Source organism: Salminus brasiliensis, chromosome 2 (genome assembly GCF_030463535.1).
Source record: "Salminus brasiliensis chromosome 2, fSalBra1.hap2, whole genome shotgun sequence".
Classification (NCBI taxonomy): Eukaryota; Metazoa; Chordata; class Actinopteri; order Characiformes; family Bryconidae; genus Salminus; species Salminus brasiliensis.
The window spans coordinates 6612415-6639003 of record NC_132879.1 but is presented as its reverse complement, the minus strand read 5'-3'; the positions used below and the strand labels follow the sequence as shown (position 1 = coordinate 6639003).

Genomic DNA, 26589 nt, shown 5'->3' with positions numbered 1-26589 from the left:
CTGCCTGCATTTGCGTTCAGGGCTGCGGCAGTCAGGGTCTTGCTTATTAAAAAGATTATACCATCAATAACACAGTTAGAAGAGCACAACCCTGTAACAGCAGCAAAGTAAGACTTACACAGTAACACAACAACAAATCTATTAAAAATAACACTTAAACACTCAAGGGTCACTGATTTGAGTCCCAGGTCATGCTGCCTGCCATCAGCAGCCGGAACCTGAGAGAGCACAGTTTTGCCTCGTTCTTCCTCCCCAATATTACTTTAGGGTGATGCTGCCCCACATGGACGTCTGCTAGCCAATGCTTCAGATCTGGGTACCCGGCGCATTTCTCAGAATGCACTGGTTGCCCGGAGATGCTGTATTGACGGCAGTTTAAAAAGATGTGGTGACAGGTTGGGCATGGGTCCGAGGAGAAGGCGTGGTCAATATTTCTAAGTTTAGCCATGTCTCTCCACTGCTGCGTTCTCTCTTCACTGGCTACTTCTTGTAGCTGCTGCCCGCATCAGATTCAAAACCATGACGCTGGTCTACAAAGCCAAGACTGGACCAGCCCCTCCATACTTGATGGCGATGGTCAAAAGCCGATCTGCACCAAGAGCCCTTCCAGCTTCAAGTACGGCTCGGCTCGACCCGCCATCCCTCAAAATCCATGGAAGACAAGCGTCCAGGCTTTTTTCTATCCTGGCACCAAAGTGGTGGAACGAGCTTCACCTGAGTGTCCGAGCGGCAGAGTCGCTCGCTGTCTTCAAACCCAGACTGAAGACCCTCTTCTTCTGAGAATACTTGGGCGAATAGCAGAGTGGTCTCCTTACTGACTTGTGTTTAGTAGAGTCTAAACTTAGAGGATCTTTAAATTATTAGTCTATTTAAACTAGCTGAGGTTCTTCTTGAGTAAATAGCAAAGCACTTTTGTAAGTTGCTCTGGAGAAGAGCATCTGCTAAATACCTTAAATGTAAATGTAAATGTACTAAAAATAACAACAACCATAGCAACAATAACAATGTAATAACAAAATGTAGTGTTTTTGTTTCTAAAAGTGGTGTTAAAACTGTAACAGTAACATTGCACCAAAACACAGGAATGCTGTAACAACAGTAACACAATAACAACACTAGAAATAACACACTAGCACTAACTGAGCTAACAGTACCAAAGTCCCAGTAACAGTAAGAATAACACTAATTATAATAACAGTAACATCACTGAAGTAACAGGAATTCTGTAACAATTACAGTAACAAATCACAAACAATAGCAAAGTACCAGTAACAACAAGAGTACAACACTTACAGTAACATTGCCATATTAATAGGAACAGTGTAACAGCATGGCAGCAGTGACATCCCAACAACACCTCACTGATAATATTACACTGTAGAAGAAGCACATCAAGGCTGACAGTAGCAACAACACTGTAACAGTAACACAGTTATTGTTATTTTAATGATAAATATCTCCTGTCTCTTTTCCTTTTCTCTCTCTCTGTTATTATTTATTTATTTATTTGTGTATTATTAATATTATTATATGAAATGTGAAGAATTTACAAAACCACGTGGATCCCATCTCACGTATCTCTCTCTCTCTCTCTCTTTCTCTCTCTCTCTCTCTCTCTCTCTCTTTCTCTCTCTCTCTCTCTCTCTCTCTCTCTCTCAGCCTACAGCACGTTCTACATAGTGGGTCTGATCTTGTCCATGCAGATCCCGTTTGTCGGATTCCAGCCAATCAGGACCAGTGAACACATGGCCGCTGCTGGTAAGCTCCACCTTTTAGAAACCTGACCAGTCCACCTGCAGTTCTGTCCAGCTGATGTTTCTAATAGATGTGTTCTAGGAGACGAACAGTAGGAATCTTTAGCTTAGCTGAACTGTTAACTCTTAGAGTCTGTTTACACCTGGCTTTTTTTTCTGGTGATCGGATCCCGTTCGGATATCGCTTGTTCGTAGAAGAAGCCAAGTGTTAACACTCCCAAGACGCATTGTCAAGTCAAGTCAAGTCAAGTCAGATTTATTTGTATAGCTTTTTACAACTCTTGTCATCACAAAGCAGCTTTATATGAATAGGAATTAGTAAAAGACAGAGACAAAAAAGACACAAGGATCAAAGACCCCCAGTGATCAGCCAATGGCGACAGAAAGAAAAACTCCCTCAGAGCTGGAGGAAGAAACCTTGGGAGGAACCAAGACTCACAAGGGGGACCCGACCCGACCTCCTCTGATCAGAACTATTTAAACATTATTGATAAAAGTTACCAAACCAGAGACAGCAGATAGTTAATAGTGGTGATATTAATAGTGCAGATAGTTACGAGTCCATTTAGGTTTTAACATGGTCATTAAACAGGTAGCAGTGGTAGGAGGGTGAGCCGCTGGTCTGGTATGGGTGGTGGTGGGTGGGGGGCCTGATGGACGGACTGGTAGGTGGCAGCTGGTCTGACGCAGGTAGAGGGGACCTCAGCGGGCAATCTTCCAGCAGGTCGGGCTGGGTGGCCATTTACTCAGAGAAGGTAAAAAGAGAGAGAGTTAGTTCTGAGAGGATTTTATGGAGAGCAGAGAATGTTGAGCAGAGCACACAAACCATATTCGGAGGTGGTCAGAGACGAATTTCGTCCAAGGGAATGTGTTTTCTGTGATCGGATTCAGTGAGGCAAGCGGAAATACGTCTGTCGGATGCATGTATGCATGCTTGCACCCACGCTTATTTACTGGTAGAGGATGCCAGTATTACAGACGGAGTTCCCTTGCAGGTGAGATAGCCCTTCTGATAGAGCTGTTACAGGAATGTGAGAACCATCTGTTGTTCCTGATATATCTGGATTAAACACGGATGCTAATGCCAGGTGTAAGGGGGTCTCTTAGAGTCAAGGCAAGTCATGAGGCTTTGTTGTCATTTCAACTATATACAGAGTTCAGTGTTCCTCCAGGACCATGGTGCAACACCCACCACAGTGCAGACAGAAATTACAACACAATGCAGACAGTACAGTACAAAACACAGTGTTTCCGAGGAGAAAGTGTGTAGGCAGGATATACAATCAATTAAAATTCAGACAGACAGACTGAGCTTTGATTGAGATTGTAGTGCAAATAGAATGTGCATACTATGATATTGTGGGTGATGCAGCACAGGTAAGCCCCAGAAACAAGGTATGGTTAGCCGGCTGTAACTGAACACCTGGCATTACCATGTGTTTAGTATCTGGATAAGATCTGGATCTACTTTGACTGGATTCTGTTTACACCTGTCACTACAATGCGTCTCCAGTGCGACCTGATGAGTCTTCATTTCCATGTTACCTTCTGTAAACAACGGTTTTCATCAAGGTGGTCCGGCTCTGAGGGACTGTAAATAGTGAGTGTTCTGCAATAGGTGAACTCCCAAGAACTAACACCATTCACAGTCTCTCATCAAGGTGGTTCTACAATAGGTGCTGAACAATAGATGGTTCCGCATTCCCATAACGGCTCTATTGGGAAATAGGAAAGACTTTGCAAGGGAACAAGCTCTGTAATACTGCTCTATGCACTCACCAGTGAGGTAAGGACGAGCGCCAGCATACGCACATGCACTGCAAAAGAGAGAGTGCGGGAGATCCACAGTAATAATGTGATTACTATTATTCATCATTTTTAGTTTGATCTGCCATAACATTAAAACCACTGACAAGTGAAGTGAACAACGTCGATTACCTATACCTTACCAATAGCACCCTCCTGTCGAGGGGTTTATTTATTAGGTAGCAAGTGAACGGTCAGTTCTCTTCATTTTTATATTTCTAATAAATATATTTATATTCGTCGTGTTTTAATATGAAACACCTTAGAAGAAGATCTAATTTGTGCAATACAGGGTTTAAGTAGCTAGATTACAGGACCAGACGTAAGTCGTGCTGTAAGCTGTACCGTGGTGATGAGGATGAGCAGAGGTCTCTGCCGAGCTTCTGATTGTATGGATCCTTCGGTTCTTCTGTGCTCAGCTGTGATCGTCTGTAATTAAGAGCAGCTCCAGAGTGTACTGTGCCGTATGAGTGGCGCTAAACTCCTTGCATCCTGCAGCGTCCCCCATCTGCCCTGAGTTTATGAAAGCCCCTCAGATGTGAGGGCTCATTTCGGATGCGTTTGAGAGTCCTCAGCTTTATAGACCATCAACCTCTTACAGAAGACCAGTGATTTAAAGGTGGAGAGGGGAAAATGAGCTTTTCTGACAAGGTCTTCTCTAAAGCCACAGAAAATTGCAGCTTGTGCCAGGTGGCCTGACCAGGAGATTGGCAACAGAAGAATAGAAAACGTGCAGCTGTGGGTGGGTGTTTACATGCACGCATTGTGGACATGAATGAATGTCAAGGCAGTGCTGGGCTTTCATAGATTTCTGTGCTTGTTTCTGGAGCAGAACGAATTACATTGTGCATCTTTAATAGAAAACAAACAAGAACTTGGTCACAGATTTTCATTTTGGAGGCTTTTTGAAATCAACACAGGGTCAAAATATTTGGTTAAATGTCTCTTGGCTAGTTGACAGTTTTGATGGCCATCAACAAGCTTCTGGTTGGAATTCGGGTTGGATAGCACTATTGTCAGGCCCTCATTATCGCGCCCTTCTCCAGGGCGTTCTCGAGCCGCTGCCCACAGGCCCAAATAAGGACCTTCCGTTTTTTACGTTCATGTGTTGATTCACTGACTGTGTTCGCGTTCATTTACGTTCATGTGTATTTGGTTCAGTTCGTTTACATTCACGTGTGTTTTGGTTCGGTTGTTTGCTTTCCTTGTTTGGTTTATGAGTTTCACCTGGGACTGGGGGATCCACACCACCATCCACACAGCCTCCACACCAACATTCAACGCCGAGTTTGGGACCTCGAGGTCAGTTGAGACCAGTTTCTGCTCAAATGTCTTGTTTAGGAGCTGCGGTTCCAGGTTTGGTCGGCCTAGCCATTGTTGCTCAGTAGCTAGTCCCCCAGCTCCCCCCCACCTTAGTCAGTGTAGTGCTGATTCGAGTGCAGTTTATGTTAACCCCTGTTTAGCCCAGGCTCTGCCTGTAAGATTTCGTTCTGTTCCCCCTTTGATTTCTCCCTAGCGCTAGCCACTCTCCAGCTCGACCCCCAGTCCCAGGTTCGTTTGGGTTCGCCCTCTTGTTTGCCATGTTCTGTGTTGTGTTCGTGCCATCTTGGTCTGGCCTAGCACGCCATGACACCCATGACAACCTATGGTCTGCCAGTGGGCCGAAAGCGTTACTACAATCTCCTATTACCAAAGAATAGCCCCCTGTAGTTACTGAGTAATACACCTCACTGTGTAATAAGCCTTGGAGTGTTAAGGGGTTAACTGAACTTGACACGACTCAACGTTTAAGCAGTCCTCATATTCATTTTCAATAGAGTTGAGGTCAGGACTTTGGGAAGGCCATTCCAAAAACTCAATGGTAGCCTTTGATGTGTGTTTGGGCTCAGTTGTGTCCACGGATCAACCTTCTGTCTGATTTCTTGTTCGAGGTTAAGCTGAAGATCTCTGGTGTAGTCCTCCTTCTTCATTATTCCATTCACTTTCATGATGATGCTACCATCACCATGCTTAACAGCTGGTAGCATGTTCTCAAGGGAAAATGCCTCACCTTCACTCCTTCGAACATCTTTGACCACAAAACATTCCCACAGAAGGCTTCTTCTTTGTCCATGAGGTTCAGCTGCAAACCTTAGTCGAGTCTGAGGGTGGTATTTTTGGAGATGGGGCTTTTTTCTTAGACAGCAGCCTCTCAGTCCTGATGTAAAACTTGCTTGACTGTAGACAGTGACACCGGTGTTCCAGCTGATTCCAGTTCCAGGCAGGACTGTGCCTTGGTGGTTCTTGGGTTGTTTCGGACCATTCAAACCACTTTCCACTCAGCTGAGGGTGATACTTTAGGTCTTATTCCAGACCTGGCAGAGTGGCTACACCTCCTGATAACTGTATTTATGGACACCTGTATCATCTTGGAATCTGCAGTTGTTTAGAAATGGCTCCCAGAAGACATTCCATTCCTGATTCCCTCGACAATCATTCCTCTCAGATCAGAACTGACCTCTTCGGACATTCCCATTGTACTGTGTGTTGGTCAGCCCAGTTAGTGTTGTCAATCAAACAGTTTTAACATGACACAGTGAAGCTACCAGCTGTAATACATTCCCTATGTCTCATCTGAAAGATCAGTATCAAAGCTAAACTATATACCCTATATGGACAAAAGTATTGGGACGCCTGCTCATTCATTATTTTTGCTGAAATCAAGGGTATTAAAAAGAGTTTATCCTGATTTTATCTGAGTAACTGGCCAGAGAAGACTAGACTAGACTCTACTAGATTTTGGAGGAGAGAATTGCTGTGAGGATCTGATTGCATTCAGCAACAGTAGCTTTAGTGAGGTCAGGATGTTGGATTATTGCCACTCTACCTCATCCCCATCTCCCCAACTCATCCCAAAAATACTGGATGGAGCATCATCCATCACTCCAAAGAACACAGTTCTTCCACGGCTCCACAGCTCAATGCTGGGGGGCTTTATACCACTCTAGCCCACGTCTGGCGTTAGACATGGTGAAAGTAGGTCCATGTGTATCTGCTCCCGAGTGTCCTTCTCTACTGGCAATGGTTTTCTACATGACAGTGACGATATATTTGTTTTGACGCTGATTCTGATCTTTCATGAGGACATCTTTGGTTGAAACCATGAAAAATGCTTGTCTGACTGTATGAGAGAAGAGGGAAAGCAGTGGCTGTGCTTCCTTGTTTCCTGCTCAGTGAATTGCCTCCTGCTGGTCAGTGCAGCAGGAGCATCAGTTTCACCTTCTGTTTTACATCCAGCGCTGCAGGAGAGAGTCTGTACACTTGGAGAAATGCACTCTGCCTCTTTATGTGCAGCTGATCTGAGGCTGTGGGGCTGCATTCAAGCATGACACTATATTTTTTCCTAAAAATACATTATGTTTGTTTTCATTTTCTGGACCTGCTCATTTTTTATGTTGCTGTTTGTTTCTCCATGCACTATTTGTCTTTTTTTAAACCATGAAAACTGCAGCCTACACTACAATAACCTCTATCTGCAAAGAGCTTTACACACATATTCTATGGTTAATATATGAAAAATGTTTTTTTTTAAATGTATTTTCATCAGGTTTAATGCATCGTTATTTATTGACACTGAGTTCAGACATCTCAGATATGCTAGTGCAATGATTATTATCCAAAGAACCCTTAGAGATTATCCTCAACCTGTCAGCAACGTCTGATTTCAGTTCATTTGCACTCTCACAATGATACACTATTTACACTCTGCCCTCTGCTGGCTTTCTTAACTGCTCTTCTCAACACGTTTTGATAAGTACACTCATTGTAGTTAATTGTGAAAGGTGATGTCATTGTTTTTAGGGGGGGTTCTGAGCATGGCTATTACTTATACTCATTCTAAGCCTGTAAACTGCAGTTCAGTCATTTTATGGTGTTTCTTAATGGTTGGCAGGGAATCCCAGGTGGTTGTACACTGCTGTGAATTTACTTACATCCCTTCCTGATTTTACACTCACTAGCCTGCTTCAACATGGTCAAAAGGCTTAAAGGGTAAAAACTGGTTACCCAGTCGCCATGGTATAACTAGGTGGTTGCTATGATGTTGCCAGGCGGGTGCTATAGTGGTGCAAGGTGGTTAGTGGGGTGTTGCTATGGCATCTTAGGTGGTTGCTATGATGTTGCCAGGTGGTTACCATAGTGGTGCCAGGTGGTTACCATAGTGGTGCAAGGTGGTCGCTGGGCTGTTGCTAGGCAGTTGCTATGGCCTTCCAAGTGGCTGCTATGGTGTTGCTAAACGGAATGCAAGGTGGTTTCTGTGGTATTTCAGGTGGTTGCTGAGGTGTTAATTAGTGGTTGTTTTTAGTAGTATCATCTTGACATAAGAAGGGTGCACAAACTTTTGCACAGCCTCAATTTGTACAAAAAAATTGTCTGAATAATATGACCTAATGCTGTTTTTACCCACTGTCCAGCTTTATGTTTCAAGCCTATGTGTAAAAGTGTGTGTATATATATATATATATATATATATATATATATATATATATATATATACAGTGGGGAGAACAAGTATTTGATACACTGCTGATTTTTCAGGTTTTCCCACTTGCAAAGCATGTAGAAGACTGTAATTTCTATCATAGGTACTCTTCAACTGTGAGTGATGGAATCTAAAACAAAAATCCAGAAAAATACATTGTATGATTTTTAAATAATTAATTTCCATTTTATTGTGGGAAATAAGTATTTGATACACCAGAAAAAGAAACTTAATATTTGGTACAGAAACCTTTGTTTGCAATTACAGAGATGAAACGTTTCCTGTAGTTCTTGACAAGGTTTGCACACACTGCAGCAGGGATTTTGGCCCACTCCTCCATACAGATCTCCTCCAGAGCCTTCAGGTTTCGTGGCTGTCGCTGGGCCACACGGACTTTAAGCTCCCTCCAAAGATTTTCTATTGGATTCAGGTCTGGAGACTGGCTAGGCCACTCCAGGACCTTAAGATGTTTCCTACGGAGCCACTCTTTAGTTGCCCTGGCTGTGTGTTTTGGGTCGTTATCATGCTGGAAGACCCAGCCACGACCCATCTTCAGTGCTCTTACTGAGGGAAGGAGGTTGTTGGCCAAAATCTCACGATACATGGCCCCATCCATCCTTCCCACAATACGGTGCAGTCGTCCTGTCCCCTTTGCAGAAAAGCATCCCCAAAGAATGATGTTTCCACCGCCATGCTTCACGGTTGGGATGGTGTTCTTGGGGTTGTACTCATCATTCTTCTTCCTCCAAACATGACGAGTGGAGTTTAAACCAAAAAGTTCTATTTTTGTCTCATCAGACCACATGACCTTCTCCCATTCCTCCTCTGGATCATTCAGATGGTCATTTGCAAACTTCAGACGGGCTTTGACATGCGTTGGCTTGAGGAAGGGCACCTTGCGTGCACTGCAGGATTTTAATCCTTGATGGCGTAGAGTGTTACTGATTGTTTTCTTTGAGACTGTGGTCCCAGCTCTATTCAGGTCATTGACCAGGTCCTGCCGTGTAATTCTGGGCTCATTCCTCACCTTCCTCAAGATCATTGATGCTCCACGAGGTGAGATCTTGCATGGCGCCCCAGACCGAGGGAGATTATCCGTTATTTTGCATTTCTTCCATTTTCTAATAATTGCCCCAACAGTTGTTGCCTTCTCACCAAGCTGCTTGCCTATTGTCCTGTAGCCCATCCCAGCCTTGTGCAGGTCTACAATTTTATCCCTGATGTCCTTACAAAGCTCTCTGGTCTTGGGCATTGTGGAGATGCTGGAGTCTGACTGATTGAGTGTGTGGACAGGTGTCTTTTATACAGGTAACGAGCTCAAACAGGTGCAGTTAATACAGGTAATGAGTGGAGAACAGGAGGGCTTCTTAAAGAAGAAGTAACATGTCTGTGAGAGCCAAAATTCTTACTGGTTGATAGATGATCAAATACTTATTTCCCACAATAAAATGGAAATTAATTATTTAAAAATCATACAATGTATTTTTCTGGATTTTTGTTTTAGATTCCATCACTCACAGTTGAAGAGTACCTATGATAAAAATTACAGTCTTCTACATGCTTTGCAAGTGGGAAAACCTGAAAAATCAGCAGTGTATCAAATACTTGTTCTCCCCACTGTATATATATATATATATATATATATATATATATATATATATATGGACAAAAGTATTGGGACACCTACATATTACCACCCCTTTTGGAGCTATAACACCAGGTTGTTGCGTAGTTGTCTACTTAGCAGAGTGATTACAGCTTTTATGCACTGTGTGCTCTCATTCAGTGATAAAAAGGTGTCCCAATACTTTAATTCTATACACTGAGAGAGGGAGAGAGAGAGAGAGAGAGAGAGAGAGTATTCACTGACACGGAGGGAAACTGATGGAGAAAAGTGATTTCTGGAATTTTCAGATGATTACATCATCTCCTCAAACACTGATGAAATGCTGAGGGCTGAAACTACCATGAAAAAGAGATCCACCACTGTCCACCAGAACCAGAGAAACGTTGAGTGTGATTTGGCAGTGTGCCGCTGCAGCGATGACCCAGAATTAAGGCAGCAGACAGCACACTGGCCTGGGTTTGAGGATGATGGGCAGTTGTGCTATACTTTACAGCACCAGCTTATTCTTGGAGATGCTCAACATTGACACGGTTGCTCTGAGGTGAAAATATTTGACACACTAGTGAAGAATGTCAGCTTTCTCATCTCCTCTGTAAACACAGAGATCACAGAGCTTATCTCACAGAAAACCACATTTTCCACCAAATGTTAGGGTGAATATTAATAACACTCTAAATGTAGGTATTGTGATATACACTGAGGAGGTGGAGCTACAGTCTCTCATTAGGGTGAATATTAATAACACTCTAAATGTAGGTATTGTGATATACACTGAGGTGGAGCTACAGTCTCTCATTAGGGTGAATATTAATAACACTCTAAATATAGGTATTGTGATATACACTGAGGAGGTGGAGCTACAGTCTCTCATTAGGGTGAATATTAATAACGCTCTAAATGTAGGTATTGTGATATACACTGAGGAGGTGGAGCTACAGTCTCTCATTAGGGTGGATATTAATAACACTCTAAATGTAGGTATTGTGATATACACTGAGGAGGTGGAGCTACAGTCTCTCATTAGGGTGAATATAAATAACACTCTAAATGTAGGTATTGTGATATACACTGAGGAGGTGGAGCTACAGTCTCTCATTAGGGTGGATATTAATAACACTCTAAATGTAGGTATTGTGATATACACTGAGGAGGTGGAGCTACAGTCTCTCATTAGGGTGAGTATTAATAACACTCTAAATGTAGGTATTGTGATATACACTGAGGAGGTGGAGCTACAGTCTCTCATTAGGGTGGATATTAATAACACACTCTAAATGTACACTCTCTCATAGAGAGAGAGGTTTTTTTATCTAAGAAAGCAGAAGCAGATCTTTTTCTAGTACTGAAGAACAGCTGCAGCTTCCATATGCTGCAGTTTCCTGAGTTGAGAACCCCACTGTGTGTGTGTGTGTGTGTGTGTGTGTGTTCATGTCTTTGTGAGAACATCTGTTCTACATGAAGGACCTTGAAAGTTTGAAGTGGTTCTCTACAAAAGTATCACTCACTCAAAGCAAACTAATTAAATTATCTGATCTTGTGTCTCTTTTTTGTCTGTGTGGACATATGTGTATGTGTGTGTGTGTGTGTGTGTGTGTGTAGGTGTGTTTGCTCTCTTGCAGGCCTATGCATTTCTGCAGTACCTGAGGGACAAGCTGACCCGGCAGGAGAGACAGGCTCTCTTCTCTCTGGGAGTTTCTGTGGCCGCTCTTCTTGTTTTCCTCACTGTCATTTATCTCAGCTGCATTGGTGAGTGTGTGACTACGCACATATATGCTGGTGTTGTTATGGTTGGTGTTGCTATGTTAGTAAGTACTTCCATGGTCTTCTGTGATATTGTAATTTACCATCTAACCCCAATTCGAACCCTAACCTGAACATCAGAAACTAAAATCAATGTAGTCCATTGCTTGTCCAACTCCAGTCCAGGCCCCTGGCCATATAGTCTGAGTGGAGTCTAGAGTTCCTACCTGTAGATATCAAGCTGAGTCTATAATTGCTAGTTCACATATTGTCCAGGGTCCACATTCTATGGTGTCTGAGGGTTAAGAACCCCTATCTGAAGAGTTTTAGTTGAGTCTACAATTGCTAGTCTAACTCCAGCCCAGGGTTTACTGGCAGTAAAGTCCTAGTAAGGTCCAGAGTGTCTACCTTAGAATTCAGGTTGAGTCTACAATTGCTACTCCAACTTCATAGCCAGTGGACCCTGGACTCCAGTGTGGACATCGGTTACACTGTTCTCATAGTCTGGGTAGAGTCTGGAGTCTATTTGAAGAGACAAATGATAAAACCTAAGCTGTGGAATCATCAGAGTGTATGTCCATAGTTCGTAGTTGTGTAGTCGCAATCTGGTCCAGAGCGCTTGCACATAGACTCTGTGTTGACCTCAATTTCAGAGTCCTATCTGAAGAGTCCATAATCCCAAGCAGTAGAAGAGAAAAGCCCATAAAGTCAAGCTCAGTCCTGGGTCCCTCAGATTAAAGTCCAGTCCAGTTCCTATCTGCAAAGCTCCAGTTGAGTCTACAATTGCTAGTCCACATTCAGTCCAGGATCCACTGGTTGTGGAGTCTAGAGTTCCTACCTGCAGAGCTCAAGTTGAGTATACAATTGCTAGTCCACCTCCAGGCCAGGGTCTACTGGCCATCAAGTCTGAGTGGAGTCAAGAAAAGAGTCCTTAAATGTAGAAGTCTGTAAATATCCACAGTTCGCAGTCTCTAGTCATAATCTAGTCTAACCTATCCATAGACCCTGCGTTGAGTCCCGAATCCCGAGCCATAGAGTCATGTAAAGATTGCCTGTCTGTCACATCTTAGGGGTTCTGTCTATGGAGCTCATAACCCTAAGCAGTAAACTGGAGAACCATCCATAAAGTCAAGCGGAGAGTCTGTAGTAGAAACCAAGTCAACTCCAGAGTCCCTCAGACTTGAGTCTAGAGTCCAGAGTCAGATTCATGCCCAGACTCCATTTCTTCTGAGTCTGAGCCAATCCGGAGTCTACATTCATCTGTGCAATAGTGTATATACTGTCTGCATGCACACACAGCTACAATTACAATTGTCCTTTATTTAGATATAATGTTCTCTGTGTGTGTGTTTGTAGGTTGCATCGCTCCATGGAGTGGACGTTTCTATTCTCTCTGGGACACTGGGTGAGCTACTTCCTGACACACTTGAGATGCTCTGGAAATCACATAGTTCCTTGTTAAATGACTCTTGTCATTTGTAATTAGATACACATTAGCTTGGCTGTTGATCCTGCTTGAGAGTGGTACCTGTTCCTGGACTTTCTCTAGTGTACTGAACTCTTTACCTATGTATATCCTAATGTATATCTCCAGAACAATCTGCCACATCCTACTCAGACATTTTCTTATTCACTGTTTAACATCAGTCACTGCTGTATCTCCTGGATCATCCCTCTGCATGGTCCCAGCGCCATTGCCATCAAGTACGGAGGGGCTAGCCCAGAAAGGACCAACCCCTCCGTACTTGATGGCAATGGTCAAAAGCCGATCCGCACCAAGAGCCCTTCCAGCTGACCCGCCATCCCTCAAAATCCACAAAAGACGAGCGTCCAGGCTTTTTTCTGTCCTGCACCGAAGTGGTGGAACGAACTTCCCCTGGGTGTCCGAACAGCAGAGTCACTTGCTGTCTACAAACCCAGACTGAAGATCCACCTCTTCTGAGAATACTTGGGCGAATAGCAGAGTGGACTCCTTACTGACTTGTGTTTAGTAGAGTCTAAAGCTTAGAGGATCTTTAAACTATTAGTCTATTCAAACTAGCTGAGGTTTTTCTTGGGTAAATAGTGAAGCACTTTTGTAAGTCCATTGGACTCAGGACCAACTCTGGGCTTGTTTTGGGGAGGGGATGTTTGCAATGGTTGTACCTAGATTCATCTGCTTTTCATTATTTTCCTTAAATACGAATAGTCAAGCAGTAAAGAACAATGCTGTCATGACATTTCACTGGGCAGGAACACCTGCAAACAAATAGCCGTTCTTGTAGGAGAAGGTAACCCCCTATCAGGCAACCACACTCAGGCACCAGGAGCAGATAGCTTCCACACCTGCAGTGGACCATACCAGAGTCCACTTGAAGAGAACCCCAGACCACCAATTTCAGGAGGACCAGAGATGGTTCTCTGGGCTGATCCCAGGCTCGAAAACAGCTTTGACACATGACCAAACCTACAAACTCTCAGAGCATGCACTCCTGGGTGGCTCTATCCATAGACCCTGCCTTGAGTCCCGAGTCCCAAGCCATAGAGTCATGTAAAGATTGCCTGTCTGTCACATCTGAGGGGTTCTGTCTATGGAGCTCATAACTCTAAGCAGTAAATTGGAGAAACGTCCGTAAAGTCAAGCACAGAGTCTGTTGTAGTTGGAATCAAGTCAACTCCAGAGTTCCTCAGACTAGAGTCTAAAGTCCAGAGTCAGCCAACCTCTCTCTCTCTCTCTCTCTCTCTCTCTCAGCTATGCGAAGATCCATATCCCCATCATAGCCTCCGTTTCAGAACACCAGCCCACCACCTGGGTGTCTTTCTTCTTCGACCTGCACATTCTGGTCTGCACTTTTCCTGCTGGGCTCTGGTTCTGCATCAAGAACATCAATGATGAGCGAGTGTTCGGTAAGAGTGAATGGAGAAAAGTTATAACCAGATATGATTAACCCTTTCAGCTACAAGTCTGTATGTAAACTCACAATCTCATGACTGAATAATATGCAGTGGAAAATTGAACAATACATAGTGGATACTGAGTAAATCATTGCAGATAATAGGATCATAGGATAATGCATAACTCAAATTAATTACTGAATAATTATTAGTGGATCCTGAATAATTCATATTGGATACTGAATCATTTGTAGTACATGCTTAGTAACTCAACACTCAAGACAACTCAAGACAAGAAATAACTTAAAATAAAAAAGTAATTACTTAATAATTCATAGTAGACACTGAGTAACTCATAGTATAATGAATAACTCAAATTAGTTGCTGAATAATTCATACTGGATACTGAATCATTTGTAGTACATACATAGTATCTCATTGGACAAGAAATAACTCAAAGTAGTTACTGAATAATTCATAGTAGACACTGAATAATTCATAGTATAATTAATAACTCAAATTAGTTAATGAATAATTCATAATGGATACTGAATAATCCAAAGTAGTTACTGAATAATTCATAGTAGGTACCCAATAATTCATAGTGAATCCTGAATCATTCATATTGGACACTGAATCATTTGTAGTACATACTTAGTAACTCATTGGACAAGAAGTAACTCAAAGTAATTACTCAATCATTCATAGTAGACACTGAATAATTCATAGTATAATTAATAACTCAAATTAGTTAATGAATAATTCATAATGGATACTGAATAATCCAAAGTAGTTGCTGAATAATTAGTTTTGGATACTGAATCATTTGTAGTACATACTTAGTAACTCATTGGACAAGAAATAACTAGTTATTGAATAATTCATAGTGGATCCTGAATCATTCATATTAGATACTGAATCACATCTAGTAGTTATGTATAGTAGTTTTACTAGGCTAAAGCAACGCCTTGTTCTAATCCACAACCATTACACCTATTAATGGACTATCTGGAATTAGGATAAGATGGATTGTGTAATAGGGCCACCTTTTAAAATAATCAGGCTTATAATTCCTTTCAGCTCTCTATTTCAATTTCTATTCAGCTACATTTTCTCAGCAGTGACTGATATAAAATCTGGATCAGGCTTCAATGAGTCTCCTTTTCTTTTGGATTGGAACAGAGCCAGAGGCTTTGAACCGTATAGTGTGGCCAGCCCACAAAATCGTTATTTTATGTCCAGAAACTGCCTGTGAGGGCTTTCTGCTTGGTCCGGACACATAATGATGCAGAGTTTTATGCAGTTCAGGGGGTTCTGTGAATGGGTCCAGATGTTCATCTGAATTGAACAGTTGAAGTGATTTGAATAGACGTCATTGTGCTTAATGAGAAGCTTGTCTTAATGGAAAATTTGCAGTGGCTGATAACTATGAAGGCAATGGCATTCAGACAATCGTACAGAGAATTCTCTGTAAAGAGCATCACATTCTGTGAAAACCTATAAATGACGTCTTTGCAAAAGCAGAAAATTATACCAAACCATGCATTTAACTGCTCTAAAGATATACCACAGTAATCAGTGAGCTTTGCACAAGTGTGTGTATATGTGTGGAAATCAGGTACAATGAAATGTGTGTGTGTGTATGTGTTCTCTGTACTGCCCCCCAGTGGCTCTGTACGCGATCAGTGCTGTGTATTTTGCGGGTGTGATGGTGCGGCTCATGCTGACCCTGACGCCCGTCGTGTGTGTGCTGTCGGCCATCGCCTTCTCCAGTATCTTCGAGCGTTACCTCAGCGATGACACGAAACGCGAGAACCCCCCGACAGAGTACAGCAGCGACGAGGACGACCGGAGAAACTCTGGAAACCTGTATGACAAGGTGAAAAAGCAGGAGCTGATTAAATTGCTCTGGTTTCTAAGATGATGCTGGCTGGTCCTGTGGAAAAAAAATGTCTGAATTTTTCTTGTAAGCTTGGTGATTTTAAATTTTTGGCAAAATTTTCAGGTTAATCTGAAAAAAACTGAAATGTCATGAAATCTTAGAAAATTAGACAGAAGTCAAACAACAGCAGCCCAGTCTGCCTGTAGTAATTAACATACTTAATATTATTCAAATAATATAATTATTTGATATAATTAGTTATAAATAATTACTATTATTATATTATATTATATTACTATTATTTTATTACAACTACTACATAACAATTATATAATGACATGCTTTAGCTTATTTGTGGATGGTATTTGTTCTAGTAAAAGTCCCTTTTTTTTTAGATAATTGTTCTAATGCTTACATACATAGTCTAGATGTTTATGTAGCTTCTTACACTGTTTTCGATAAGAAAATCACAAATTCCTTGAATGACCAAATATTCCAAATCAGTCTGCCTAATTTTGCCACTAAATTGCCATATTATTATTAATCCAGTTTCCACAACAAGGAAAGCATCTATAAAATTCTGCAAGTTTACACATGGCAAATTTTCAGTATCAGTGTATTATACATTCTATACTATACTATAATATATACAGTCATATCAGAGTATTATGACCACCCCTGGTTTGGAATGAACTCCCAGGCCCAGGGAATTCTGAGGATATTATCCCAGTTTTCAAATAAGATTTCCAGATTCCAAGAAAATGATCCCAGATTTTAAGGGAAATCTTAAGTCTCAATGATATTACACCAAGTTTTCAAATAAGATTCCCAGATTCCAAGAAAATGATCCCAGATTTTAAGGGAAATCTTAAATTGTGAGGATATTATCCCAATTTTCAAATAAGATTTCCAGATTCCAATTTCCTAGTTTCACAATTTCCAGACACAATTTTTAGGATATATCCTTGAAAGTCCCCTAATTCCAAGAAGATTATGATTGTTTTATAATTTGGGGTTACGTTGTTGTGATGTCTTGATTTCTCCCAAGATTTCTTCCTCTTAGCATGAGGGGGTTTTTCCTTGCCACTGTCGCTACCACCTCCATTGTGGTGTTTGCTCATAAGATGCCTGGACCTGGATCTCTGTAAAGTGCATTTGTTGCGAAAGCCACTATATACATATATTATTAATTGAATTGAATTGTAATGTGAAGTGGATGTGTTCTGCAGGCTGGTAAGGTGTGCAAGCACATCTCAGAACAGATGGAGGAGGGTCTGGGCCCAACATTAAAAGTATCCTCACCATGCTGATGCTAATGCTGCTGCTGGTTTACTCATTCATACTCCTGATGGCAAAGTTTTTGAATGACTGCATTGGATTTGCTTCAGTAAACCTCTGTTATCTGTCATGATTTTTAAAGCTGGGGTGGTCTTCTAACTTCAAATACAGCAAATGAACTGTTTCATGTTTATTAAATATCAATGAGAAACAGCATGTTAAAAGTCGTATTAGCTCCAGGATAATAATCAGACCTGTTAGATCCACTGATTTTAGCTGTTTGAACTTTGTGGTGGCGTGGAGTTGGAGTGGAGTTGCACTCCCTCTGCTGACTGTAAGTGCCCAGTGTTTGTTCTAGGAAAAATTAGCTGAGCTGAATTTTACCTCTATTTGAAGTCTGTGTGCATCGCCCAGTGCTGTAGGCAGGTCACATCTCAAAGTCCGAGCTGTCTTGAGTCAGCAGCTGTAGTAGTGGAGCACTCCCAGTAGACTCCAGTAGTGTGAGCTACTTAAAGCAGTAGTTGTGGCGAAAAATCAGCAAACTCTCCTCAGACCATGTGGAGGTGTTCAGAATATCTAATAGACTTGCTAATGTGGTTTCTGATACAGTGTGACTCACTGTTCTCTACAAACAAGGATTGAAGTACAGAGAGAAATCCATTTAGTACGAAGATCCTTAAAGATTACAACATATTCCAAAAACATTATTCCAAAATTGAAGGTAATCTGTCCCAGTTTCCAAACAAGATTTCCAGATTCCAAGAACATGATCCCAGATTTCAAGGAAATCTTAAATCTTAAGGAGACTATCCCAGTTTCCAAACAAGATTTCCATAATGCAAGAAAATTATCCTAGATTTTGAGGCAATCTTAAATCTCATGGGTATTAGCCTGGTTTCCAAACAAGATTTCCACATTGCAAAAAAATTATCCCAGATTGTGAGGAAATAATCTTAAATTCCAAGGATATTATCCCAAATTTAAAATAGGATTTCCAAATTCCAAGAAAATGATCCCAGATTTTAAGGGAAATCTTAAATTTCAAGATTATCCCAGTTCCCAAATGAGATTTCTAGATACCAAGAAAATGATCCCAGATTTTGAGAAAATCTAAAATTCCAAAGATATTATCCCAGTTTCCAAATATGTTTTCCAGATTCCAAGAAAATTATCCTAGATTTTGAGGAAATCTTAAATCTCATGGGTATTAGCCCGGTTTCCAAACAAGATTTCCACATTGCAAAAGAATTATCCCAGATTTTGAGGAAATAATCTTAAATTCCAAGGCTATTATCACAAATTTAAAATATTATTTATAAATTCCAAGAAGATTATCCCAGTTTCCAAACAAGATTTCCATATTGCAAGAAAATTATCCTAGATTTTGAGGAAATCTTAAATTTCAAGGATGTTATCCCAGTTTCCAAATAAGATTTCCAGATTCCAATTTCCCAGTTTCACAATTCCCACTATTTTCAGAATTCAAGGATATATCCCAGTTTCCAAACAGGATTTCAGAAATTGTCAGAAATTGTTGTTGCTCATGTGAAGTGGATGTGTGCTGCAGGCTGGTAAGATGCGCAAGCACATCTCAGATCAGGAGAAGATGGAGGAGGGTCTGGGCCCCAACATTAAAAGTATCGTCACCATGCTGATGCTAATGCTGCTGCTGATGTTCGCTGTGCACTGCACCTGGGTCACCAGCAACGCCTACTCCAGCCCCAGCGTCGTCTTGGCCTCATACAACCATGATGGGTAAAAACGCACACACAAACACTAGCCCCAGCATTGTCCTTGCTGCAAACACACACACTATATGTACAAAAATATCCAGAACCCCCTTTCCAGTGCACTATTTATATGTGCATGCATAGGTTGTATAATTCCATAGAAAAGCAATCACCAATGTAACAGAGCATTACAGAGTAAATGGGCAGAGCACTGGGCTGTGGAGGAACAGTCACTTCCCTACAGTTCTGGAGCTCCAGCCAGTAGCTCTGGGATATGTTTGAGTGACATTTTTAATCTATAACTAATCATCCATTATCAGTACCTGATCTCACTAATGCTCTCATGGCTGAATGCCATCAGATCCACACAGCAGTGTTGCAAAATCTAGTGTGAGGCATTTGCAGAAGAGTGAAGGCTGTTACTACAGCAAAGGGAACACTGGTAGACCAGGTGTCCACAAACCTTGGTGTATATATATATACATATATATATATAAACGTTCTTATTGGTTTGCCATGATTGGCTCTGATTTACCTTCAGGTCTCGCAACATTCTGGATGATTTCCGAGAGGCTTATTACTGGCTGCGTCAGAACACAAACGAGCACGCCCGGGTGATGTCCTGGTGGGATTATGGGTACCAGATTGCTGGAATGGCCAACAGGACGACACTAGTGGACAACAACACCTGGAACAACAGTCATATCGCTCTGGTCAGCCTGGCACTCTCAAATAAGTAGCTGTTTCCAACATGTTTCCATGTGGACAGAAATGCAGGGAAAAAATAAGAAGAATATTTATTTTAATACATTTTTATACATGATTTATTTATTTGTTACAAACATTAAAATGACCAATAGAAATACAGAATGAAATCTTTTTCCATTGACTCCATTGACATTGAAGGTTTTTCTTGGAAAATTAACATTTTGTAGACATTTTTCTGAGATTTTGGTCAGGTATTTTGTTGGTTAGTAGAACGCAGATTTGGCTGCTGATCTTCTCTGTAAAATCCAGCTACAGTGGCTGGAAAATGTAACACCTTTTGGACAAAAGGAAGAAATCAGATGATTTCCTTACAAATTCATCAAAAAAAACAAAAAAAAACGGCTGTGGAAGAACATGCACAATTGTTAAAAATAGACCTTAACGAAATCACACAGTCAGTGGAGTTATCAGAATGTCATTAACAGTCATTCTTGGTCTCCATACTCAGATAATTCTATTCTTGCAGAAATCAGCCTGTAAGCCCTTTAAGCAGATCCATCAATAATTTCTTATTAGTAGAGGAACCTCACCACCAACCCACCACCTATTTACCTCTCCTTTCATTTCTCTAACACCCCTCTCTTTCTCAGGTAGGGAAGGCGATGTCATCCAATGAGAGCGCAGCATATGAAATCATGAGGATGCTAGATGTAGACTACGTCCTGATCATCTTCGGAGGAGTAATTGGCTACTCGGGTGATGATATCAATAAGTTCCTGTGGATGGTGAGGATAGCAGAGGGAGAACACCCTAAAGACATACGGGTATGTTCAGTTCTACCTATTTATACTATGTACATACACTATATTGACAAAAGTATTGGGACACTTTTTTTTTAAAAACTGATTTAACTTACAGCTTATATGGTTATTGTAGAGAAGTAGGACTCTCTGGAACAGATACACATAAGCCTATTGGGCTGGAGGGGTATAAAGCCCCCCAGCACTGAGTTGTGGAGCAGTGGTATTGCGTTCTTTGGAATGATGGTGGTGCTACATTCAGTACTTTTTGCATGAGTTGGGGATGAGGTGGGGTGGTGCGCATCCATCAGCAATGCTCCAAAATCTAGTAGGAAGCCTTCTACCCTGGATTGTAGAGACAGTTACTCCAACAGAAACATGATAAACTTGATTTCAGAAGAAATATTGAATGAGCAACTGTCCTAATACTTTTGTTGTATATATATATATATATATATATATATATATATATATATATATATATATATATATACTACAGTTTAGCCTAACAGACACATTTGGAGACTCCATGGGGCACTGTACCTAGTTCTAAACACCCCAAAATCACAGGGGTCTGCAAGGCTAAAGCCCCTGCAGAGACACTGCAGCAGCTATAGCTTTCAGCACTAGTGGTCTTTTGCACTCAAGAGTGGGGCTGAGTGCAGAGCTGCAAGGAGCTCATTTGCTAAAAGCAGATATTGCAGTTAAATTTGCCAGTTTTCAGAGTAATATTCCTCTGCTGCACTTAACTTCTGTAAATTTCCTCAAAGTTGAAGGATCGTTAAAAAATCATTAAAACATGATGAGCGAGAGTGTGCTGTATGAGTTTTCGTAAAAGTAATGTGTAGTTTTATTCCTGCCACAGTCCCTGATGCTTACTGAGTTAACAGGCCTGTTTTATGAGTTCCAGTCAGGTTTTAATTAGTCTGTTCCTGCTCATTAAAATAAATCAGGCCTCTCTTTATTTAAGCGCTCCGATAAAAGCTTAAGGCTTTCTAAAGCTCCAGGGAGCTCTGTTTTTAATTGCTCTGAACATATATCTCTTTTTGTCGTTCTGCATCTTCATCAGGAAAAGCTGCATATTAAAGACAGATATATTAACCTCACCAGCTCAGTCATCTGTTGTTTTGATGGGACTTTGAGGACTGGAGTTGAGAGCTGTTTTGGGAGTGTTTTTTAATTCATGTCGCATAAATTATTTAAAATTCCTTTCCTATGCTTTCTATATGCCATCCAGTATGTGTTCCACCATGGTCTATATCCACCATTAAGAAGGAGGCTTTGCTGACATTCTGGAGGGATAGTTTAGAGAGTGGCTGTTGTAGAAAGAGATGTACAAATAAAGATGAACTGAATGAATTATGAAGGTGTTGAATTGTATATTTTAATAAGAAATTCCCTGCATTGACATCTCCTTTTTTCTTCATTCAGGAGAGTGACTACTTCACCCCTCAAGGAGAGTTCAGAGTCGACAAGGCTGGCTCACCAACTCTGCTGAACTGCCTGATGTATAAAATGTCATACTTTCGCTTTGGAGAAATGCAGGTGTGTGTACTATTTTTATGAATAATTTACAAATCTAAAACTTCAGAAAATGATGAAATTCTCAAAACAAAGCTTTGCTTTCAGAGAGGGAGAGGTGTGAGGAAGACTACAGAGCTGCAGCGGTGTTATTTCTGTCTGCAATTAGTTACTACGCTTCGTTGTAAGGCTCTCTTTATAATAATAAATAGACAATAATGGGAATTGTGGTGCCCTGAAAAGGGCTGTGCGAAAAGAAATACGTTTAAATAAATCTGGAATATTTGTGCCTGGTCACTTCATATCAGGATTGTATCTGGATCAGACCAAACCACATAAAAACGCAAGTGTAAACACACCCAAGACTCATTTGTATCTGTTTGTATTTCACCTACATTCAAACCTGATCACTCGAACCACTTCAGGATGTGGTCTGAGAGGCACTTTGGCGTCTTATAGCAGTGTAAACACACCCATCTCTCTAAGACACGTTCCACAACCAAAACCCTCACAGTGATCGGATTTAGTTAATAATGTTGAGCTACATCTAGGGAGTAATGGGAAATAATGAACATCAGCAATATTATTTACACAATAATTAACCAATGAGAAGTTTCATTCATTCATTCACCCATTTATGTATTTATTTATTAATTTACAGAATAATTAACACATTGGAATTTGTATTTATTATTATTTTTATGAGTAGTGTTGTTTCATAATTAACCAATGATAAGTTTCATTTATTTATTTACACAATGATTAAACAATGAGAAGTTGTAAGGCTCTCTTTATAATAATAAATAGACAATAATGGGAATTTGACAAGTCTTTCTTAAACAAACGGTGCACTGGCTATACTGTGGGTCTTCGTAACACATACATACCCATACATATATACATAGTACACAGTGCCCTCTAGAATGGTTGGGACAAATACACATTTTTCCATAAAATGCCCCTCCTTCTACTCCACAGTTCACAATTTCACACCTAACCAATCAGACGTGATGAAGGTACACATTCCAGGCCACCTGCATACTTTTTTAATTGCTTCCCCGTGTTGAAATTACACAGCTCCCCTCATTTCAGGGCCCCATAATGTGCTAATTGCAGATATCTTGCATTCAGTGCTGGAATCTGTGCAGTATCTTCTCTGGTGATGCTTTGTAAAGCCTCTAATGCTGCCTTCTTCAGCTCTTGCTTGTCTCGGGACCTTGTTCCCTTACATTTTTTTTCCTACAGGATATGGAACACATGCTCAGCTGGATTTGAATCAGGTGACTGGAAAGAATTCTCCATTTTTACTTTGAAAAACAGCTGTTTTACCTTGGCAGTAGGTTTGGGATCATTGGAGGCATCTACTGGAACTTGAGCAGATCAGATGTTCCTATCCGCCTCAGAATTCACTGTGCTTTGATCCATCATCACTGAAGATAAGCATCAGGACCTGTGGCAGCTGTACATGCCCAAGCTTTGACACTCCCGCCACCATGTTTCACAGTTGTGGTTTGGATTGTGGGTATTCCAGACTTTGGAAGCCAAATGTTCCAAACATTGTGGTGCCCTGAACTGAGGGGGGCTGTGCGAAAAGAAATACGTTTAAATAAATCTGGAATATTTGTGCCTGGTCACTTCATATCAGGATTGTATCTGGATCAGACCAAACCACATAAAAACGCAAGTGTAAACACACCCAAGACTCATTTGTATCTGTTTGTATTTCACCTACATTCAAACCTGATCACTCGAACCACTTCAGGATGTGGTCTGAGAGGCACTTTGGCGTCTTATAGCAGTGTAAACACACCCATCTCTCTAAGACACGTTCCACAACCAAAACCCTCACAGTGATCGGATTTAGTCTGACTAACCAGAGATGCTTTTGACCACCAAGTGTAAACGCATGTGGCTAAAATCTACTCAGGATACAGTCCAGATACTAGTCCCATGAAGTGAGCAGGGATAAACGGGCTCAAAGTGTTGCTAGAGTGTTGTGAGTATTATGCCTGTGTCTGCTAAACTGCCACTGTTGTGGTCTTAAACAAGACCCTTTACCCTCTCTGCTTCTAGGGAGCTGTAGCATGGCTGTCCCTGTGCTCTGACCCCAGCTTTCAAAGCTGGGATATACAGAGAGATCACTTATTTGTGCTGTATATCTGTGATGACAAAGTTTCATAATTAAAAATTCACATTGAATCATTTTTGTGTTAATAATGTTGAGCTACATCTAGGAAGTAATTGGAAATAATGAACATCAGCAATATTATTTACACAATAATTAACCAATGAGAAGTTTCATTCATTCATTCACCCATTTATGTATTTATTTATTAATTTACAGAATAATTAACACACTGGAATTTGTATTTATTATTATTTTTATGAGTAGTGTTGTTTCATAATTAACCAATGATAAGTTTCATTTATTTATTTACACAATGATTAAACAATGAGAAGTTTTATTTATTCAATCATTCATTCATTCATTCGCCCATCTATTTATTAATTATTTATTTATGTGTGTGTTTGTTTTTTTTACACAATAATAAACCATGAGAAGTTTAATTCATTCAGAAGTGTATTTATTTATTAATTTGTTTATTTAATTATTTATGCGTTTATTTATTTACACAATAATTAACCAATGAGAAGTTTCATTCATTCATTCACCCATCTATTTATTAATTAATTATTTATGCGTTTATTTATGTGTTTATTTATGTACACAATAATTAACCAATGAGAAGTTTCATTCATTCATTCATTCACCCATCTATTTATTAATTATTAATGATTTATTTATGTATGTTTATTTATTTAGACAATCATTAACTAAAGAAAAGTTTAATTTATTCATCCATTTATTTATTTACTCAATAATTAACTAATGCTTTTTTTAACACAAAATCATTTTATTAAAATAATTGTATACAATATTTTTATTCTTGTTCTGTCATTTGTCATCATTAATGAACAATAATTAATTAGAAGTTTAGTTGTTTATTTATCAGAGTTTGGGTAAAATGAGTATTAAAGCATTTATCTTCCCTTCGTTTGTGTCTCTCTCTCCAGCTGGACTTCCGGACTCCGCCAGGGTTCGACCGCACCAGAAACGCTGAGATTGGGAACAAAGACATTAAGTTCCAGCACCTGGAGGAGGCCTTCACCTCCGAGCACTGGCTGGTCCGAATTTACAAAGTGAAAAAACTGGAGAACCGAGAACCACTGGGCCACAAGCTGCGGGTCACCAACATCATCCCCAAACAGAAATACACGTCCAAAAAGGTACTGCAACTTTACTTAACCGCTGAAGAAGTGCGGTAATGTGTTCATCTCCCACACTGTTGACACCCACCTCCAAAACCAAAAAATAAACACCTGTGTACAAGCAGTCGGCCTGAACCTGAATAAGAAGCGCTGTTCTTCATGTGTTCTGCTGCACAGGGTGCTAAAAGAAAGCGCGGCTACGTCAAGAACAAGCTGGTGCTGAAGAAGGGCAGGAGACTACATAAAAAATAAAGCTGTGCAGGACTCAACTGGAACGGGACGAGACGGATATGAAAACCCGAGAGAGGAAAAGTCAAAACTCAGTGAAGACGAGAGACAGCCATGATGTGGAGCATCGCTGTACAACTGGAGCGTTGCTGTTCAGGTGGCGCCCCCGTGTGGCAGGAGGCCACCTCACATCACATCTCACCTTCTGTTTTTGTCCCTTTTGAATGTCCTTATGTTTATTATTATTATTATTATTATTATTGTTCTAATACTTGAATGTAGATGCGGTGGTTTCTGCTCTGAGGGTGGCCTGATGCAGGTTGAGAAGCCGTTTGTAAAGTTTCTAACAGAGTTTCACCAAAGAGTCCTCCTGTACTGAGGAGGCTGTTCTGTGTTCCTGACACGTGTGCCGGTATACGGATGCGGAATGGAGGAACACGCTGTCACTTTACTGCCGCAGTGTTCGTAAAGCCACATGACAGCTGACATAAACCTACATAAAGATTCATTAAGGCTTATTCCAACAAGCGTCAGACATCATATCACTGTCAGAGTCAACAGAACAGCCCTGGCTACTGACGCTTGTTTAAATAAGCCTTTATTAATATCTGTCGATAGTCCTGATAGGCTTATGAACAGGCATATGCAGAAGTTTCTGCACCCCTGTTTTCTTTAATGTTTCTGTAAACAAGTGAACAAACAAATAACAACAACAAACAAACTTAAAAATGTTCTGCACATTTTAGATACAATTTCTGTTTACTGAATTATATAATAATAATTATTATTATTATTACATATACTACAACTAATAAATAATAATACAAATAAGAATAAATACATAAATAAATT

General features: G+C 40.6%; 1 protein-coding gene across 1 annotated transcript in view; it reads left to right on the top strand.

Annotated features, from left to right (window-relative positions):
• The window catches only part of LOC140550317 (dolichyl-diphosphooligosaccharide--protein glycosyltransferase subunit STT3B-like), a 199777-nt gene extending 173188 nt beyond the window's left edge, over window positions 1–26589 (top strand). Inside the window, exons 6-16 of the mRNA XM_072674242.1 lie at window positions 1660–1758; window positions 11306–11452; window positions 12803–12851; window positions 14178–14332; window positions 15988–16199; window positions 19048–19235; window positions 19752–19923; window positions 20569–20742; window positions 22150–22263; window positions 25315–25527; window positions 25687–26589. Of these exons, the coding sequence (XP_072530343.1) occupies window positions 1660–1758; window positions 11306–11452; window positions 12803–12851; window positions 14178–14332; window positions 15988–16199; window positions 19048–19235; window positions 19752–19923; window positions 20569–20742; window positions 22150–22263; window positions 25315–25527; window positions 25687–25761 (1598 nt within the window). The 3' untranslated portion in view covers window positions 25762–26589. The remainder of the gene's footprint in view (window positions 1–1659; window positions 1759–11305; window positions 11453–12802; window positions 12852–14177; window positions 14333–15987; window positions 16200–19047; window positions 19236–19751; window positions 19924–20568; window positions 20743–22149; window positions 22264–25314; window positions 25528–25686) is intronic.